Source organism: Stegastes partitus, unplaced genomic scaffold (genome assembly GCF_000690725.1).
Source record: "Stegastes partitus isolate 25-593 unplaced genomic scaffold, Stegastes_partitus-1.0.2 Scaffold518, whole genome shotgun sequence".
NCBI classification, from domain to species: Eukaryota; Metazoa; Chordata; class Actinopteri; family Pomacentridae; genus Stegastes; species Stegastes partitus.
This window is the reverse complement of record NW_007578249.1, coordinates 151,428-156,765: the sequence shown is the minus strand read 5'-3', so window position 1 is coordinate 156,765 and position 5,338 is coordinate 151,428. Positions and strand designations below refer to the sequence as shown.

Below are 5,338 nucleotides of genomic sequence, written 5' to 3'. Positions count from 1 at the left end.
GTGTGTGTGTGTGTGTGTGTGCCACACAGCCAGAAACAGATGGTGACTACAGACTACAGCCAGACAGGAGAAGGAGGTAATCTGGCCTCAGACCTCGGGAGGATTCGGATCCATGAGCTTCAAACTGCACCTCTCAGGACAAACAAAGGCCGAGCAGAACACACGGTCCGCTTTCTAAGGATTTATTTATAGGGAAGTGGCTTTTTAGTTTTAGAAATCTGTGTTTCTGAAAGTCACTGTATTCTCTAACACTCGTATTCGCCTTCTGCTTCACAGTGTTCAGTATCAGGCACATTGATTGATGCCTTGTTGGTCTGATTAGCTTCAGTAGATAAACCCTGTAAACCTCCACATGTTTACTCACTGGTGGCTGTTTTCATATAAACTCCTGTAACCTCTATGGAAACAACACAACGATGGCTGGAAGCACAAAAACTTGTCTTGAGAGTTATAATAGCATAAATGACTACAAAAAAAACCCCATTAAAATTCACAAAACTGAAATAACCTTCACTGAACATGTCCGATACTTTTCCAGATCCCTTCAGGTTTTACCAGCACTGGAGAAAATATGATGAATCTACTGCTACTATTGCAGATCGTTTTAAATCTGCTCTCGGCTCAGCGTGAACACTTCCTGCAGTTCAGCCAAGACGTCCCTTGTTTTGCGTCATGTGACTTTACGGTTGCACTGAACACTGCAAAGAACATCCTTCATTAGTCTCACAAAGGGAAATCTGCGACGTCACAGCAGCAAAGTGACAGTAAGAAAAAGAAGAAATACAACTATATATTCAAGAGTGGAGGTCTACACACGATATACACAACATCAATAAGACAAACAGAACAACACAAGGATAGTAAATACTGCTAGACTATACGTTTTTACCATTTCTGTCATTGTAAGTGTGCAACGCTGCACAGACCACATGTCTGATTCTCTCCTTCTCGTCCTGGTTGTTGTGTTTCCACAGAGGTGCTGGACTTTATACTGCAGTGACAAATGAGTAAAAACTGCCCAGAACCAGCCGTGGGCTTCAGCGGGTTAAGCTGAATAAATATATCGTTGTTCCTTTCAGGACTGAACTGTGCAGAGTTTAACGCACCGTCCCGTCTATGCTCTGTAAGTGTTGGGAGGGAAAATGCTGCATCCTCCATTCTTTCAGGAACAGAACATCTTTTTTTTATTTTTTTTCTCGGCCTCTCCTCGCTGTTGTCTCCAGAGCAATGCACTTATTTAGCATAAAGCAAAGTCTCCTCAGCAAACCAAGGCGTGGAGCCGAGCCAGACCGCTGCAGGCCTGCGGCCGGCGAACAAAACAAACTGACAAACCTCCAAAGGGAGCCCGATACCGCGCTGATGCTGCATACATGCGCGCAAAATTGCATTAGCAGAGGAAACCGTGGCACTAATGTTGTGTGTCTGCATGCGTGCCCGTGTTTGTGTGTGTTGGCGGGAAGCGTTGCTCACAATAATGAGCATGTAACACAAATCTCGAAGGATTCGGGGAAGATGGACTTTTTAGCCCGTGATTGAGGCTCTCATGCAGCAGCTCCTCCCAGGCCGCTCGTTCCCAGAGAAGCTCTTCCAGTCAGACGCCTAATGCGCTTCCTGTTACGCAACGGATGGATGCGACTAAGGTCAGGAGCTGAGGTTTAACAGGAGGTGGGATGTACACGCAGCTGGAGGTGATCCTGGGAGCCTCAAATCAGGGCGAACGAGTCCAAGAAAGTGTCAGCAGCAGATTTAACTCTCCGAGCCGTTTCTGGATGTTTTTGCTCGTTTCTTACTGCAACATAAAGTCCAGCACGTCGATGGAAACAGAACCAGGACTAGAAGGAGAGAGACATCAGACGTGTGCTCTGTGCAGAGTGACACAGTAATAAGGTCGTAAATCATAAAAAAGATGGTTATTTATTTTACAAAAAAATGTAAAAAGTGCCACCAGGTGTGACCAAGACTGTACAGAAAGCTGTGACTCTACATACTAAAGATATTACACTGGCTGCAGTTCAACCCAGTTCCCCTTAAACATCTCAGAAATTGTCTTATGCGACTTTTGGTTACAGCTGACTTAGTAACGGCTTTTTTTTTAAATCGAATTTTATTATTTTTTCGTTACTCTGAACATTTTTGGCAAAAATTTTAATGGTACATGTAGAATAAAATGATTTTTATTTTATTTTTTTAATGAAATATCTCAATTTTACTCTTAGATTTGGAGATGTTTCCATCATATTCCATCTACACAATTTATACTGTTTATAAATAATAAATAAATCTAAATAGAATAAAGTTGAATCACAGATGAGTAGCTCAAGCGCCGTCAGAAAGCTCAAAACGTCACGATTCTGTTTGTTTTCACACTTTGTGGCTCCGAGAAACGCCGTCGTTTCCTTTCAAACCCACCAGCGAGTTTCAGAAGTTAAACTGAGATGAACAGAAATCCTCATTTTCATCAGGCTTTTGAATTAGTACGACTCGAGTCCTCAAACTGCCTCCACTGATGAGCGACATTACGTCATTGTTCTGCAGGTTTCACCGTCATACATGGACTCATACCGGCGCTACAGAGACCACGCTACGCTGTGTTCTGGGCTGCTGGATCCACAGCTGATCCAGGAGCAGCTCACCGGCTACCGACGGCAGCAGGAGACCCTGACGAAGCAGCTAAAACGCTGCTGGCAACGGGAGCCGACTCTTGGCAGGTAGAGGAGCATCTCTGCGGGAGGAGAAGCTGGTGGACGACCACACAAAGCCGGACTCACCTAAACGTGCAGCGTCAGCTCTGAGGCTGAGTGCTGCTGCGCCGCTTCCTGCATTAGTTTTAGGACAACGGGCTGCAAATCAGAGGATAGAAGAACCATCTATAAACACCAGCAGCTTCACTCAGTGTTTCCTCAGAGCCGAGCTGCAAATAACCGCCGGTGTTTGCAGTTTACAGACCTCCTAAGTCGTTTCTCTTTGCTCTTCCTCGTGCTGCGGTTGGATGTGGTAAATATCGGCCTACCTGGGGTGACCTCCTGCACCAGGATGGGGGTCTGGGAGGACAGCGTGAGGCCGTGGGAGTCCAGGTTCGGGTCCCGCTGGATCTGGACGTTGAAGCGGAAGGGATAGTTCCTCTGATCGGAGCCGCCGGACTCTGCTGCCTTCCCGTCCGCTGCAACCCGATCTCTGGAGGGATCATTCAGAACCGCGACTTACTGCAGCGTCGGCACTTCTGCCGGGGCAGCTCTGGGCCGAGCGACCCGGCTCATGTTGGTGTAGAATACAAAGCAAACCCAACAGCAGAAAGCATCGTCCACTGCATGCAGGAAGCTCAATCTGATGGACGTGATGTGACTCATCTCTGATTCAGTGACCAGTTAATGAGAGTTTTATTTATTATTGTTATTTATGAGGAAGGTTTACCTGCTCAGGGAGTGAGACCTGCTGCCCAAGTCTCTGGACCGCCTCAGCCATCGTCCCACCACCTGCTCCACCCGGCTGGTCCTGCGGGACGGAGAGCGACTCCTGTCCTGCACCTCCATTTACCTGCCGGGGGTCAGAGGTCAGAGCAGTCACTCATAAAGTCTACAACCTTTTTTGCATAACGAACCGGTTTCAAGCAAATTAGTTTTCTACAAACTGGTCACTACACACATAACAAATAATAACTTTGTTTTCTATTAATAAAGTGTCACAAACGATTCAAATTACTTTTTATTGCTAAACAAGTGTTTTCTTTTTCTTCCGTCTCAGCATCTCGTCCTCTTTTCACAGAAACTCTCCAGAAAAGTTTGTTTTTTATTCATTCTGGCAGCAGAACAGATTTAACGGCCGAGCATGAAAACCGACGGAGTCAAACAAACACAGCCAGAAGTTACAGGAAGACGAGCTCGTCATTTTTCAAAATAAAACACCCTGCAGGCTCTGCTGGAAACAAAATAAACCATTTTTGTTCTTTCCATGCGTCCCGGTACCAAATACCCATGGTCCGGTACCGGTCCGCAGCCCGGTGGTTAGGGACCACTGGTCTTCCTTTCATACTGGCTAAAACGAGCAGAGCAGGAAAAACAGAGTCGAGTCGTTGGAGTTTCACTTTTCCAAAACGTCTGAACTTCTTCCCTGTGATGTTCTGTTGGAAGAATTTTACCAAGTTTAAGCTTAAAACTGCGATATTTCATTAAAATCTGTTTCTCTTTTTTTTTTTAAATTGGCAAAAATACACATTTTGCTCTGATCAGATTCTGCAAAAATCTAAATAGTCTGAGATTATCTGAAGCCACCAGCGACCGTCAGTCATGTGAGGAAAGTTCAGGGACTTTTCGGCTGAACTGCAGGAAGTGTTTCATCAGAGAGGACACGTAGAACATCTGGAATATGTAGAGCTGCCTTTTTATCCCCCACCCGGTAACACTTGTAGGAACTTGTGGGAATGTTTTGCATGTTCACTCCAGATTATTTCAAGTTTTGCAAAATAAATAAATAAATTCAACTTTTGTTTTTACTGTTTAAAGAACTGATTTATGGCATTGTAACCATGACGATCTTCTACATTCTCTCTCCTTCTAGCCGAGGCCGTGCTGTTTCCATCGAGGTCCAGGACTTTACATTTCAGAGATAAACGAGGCCTTGGTGAGGATAAAACCTGCTCGGAGTTCAGAGGTTTAAACTTTTTGTGCAACAGGAGCTCAGGTGTTGGAACACAAAAGGCTGACGTAAGACCGTAAACCTGCTGCGAACACGTGACGATGTTTGCTCTGCTGGAGGTGAAAAGGACGCGATATCAGTGTTCCCATGACGACGGTAAACAAACATGGCGTCTGTGGAGGAATGTTCTGCACCAGACAAAGAATTAAAGATAAAACGAGTGAAGTTCAGCTGCAGCTTCAGGGAGCAGGTCGCTGCTTCAGTGAAGGTCAGCTCTGCCCTCGGCCTTCCTCCTCTGACGACCTCATGTATGTAAATGCGAGCTCCTCATCAGGATCTGGGTTCTGTGTTTGTTCCACGTCCTGCCTGTTGACCTCGCCGACGTCAGAGACCAATCAGGCTGCAGCAGCATCACACCTGCTGGCTGCTGCTTCCTCATCTCTGCGTCCGTGTGCATTCGTAGCTCAGAGCTCTGAGGATTTTGAGGAACTCGGTCAGCTTCAGTCAGAAGTTCTCCTGCTGCACAGAGTTCAGCTGTTTTCTTGTGCAGTCTATTTGTTATTTCTCTTATTGATTTATTTAAACCCAAGCGGCCCCACTTTGCTCATTCCATCACTAAACAATTAAAAGAACCAGAAGCAGCAGGTTTTATTTTGCTTCTTGTTCCTGCAGCAGAGCTCCGATAAGATCAGGATTCATCCATCGG

The 5,338-nt window shown here is 45.7% G+C and overlaps 1 protein-coding gene across 1 annotated transcript in view; it reads right to left on the bottom strand.

The window, feature by feature from the left end:
• The window catches only part of frmpd1a (FERM and PDZ domain containing 1a), a 27,619-nt gene extending 24,089 nt beyond the window's left edge, over window positions 1-3,530 (bottom strand). The window contains exons 1-2 of the mRNA XM_008287758.1: window positions 3,412-3,530; window positions 3,011-3,174 (exon numbers count right to left, since the gene is read on the bottom strand). Of these exons, the coding sequence (XP_008285980.1) occupies window positions 3,011-3,174; window positions 3,412-3,530 (283 nt within the window). The remainder of the gene's footprint in view (window positions 1-3,010; window positions 3,175-3,411) is intronic.
• Window positions 3,531-5,338: the final 1,808 nt, after the last annotated feature.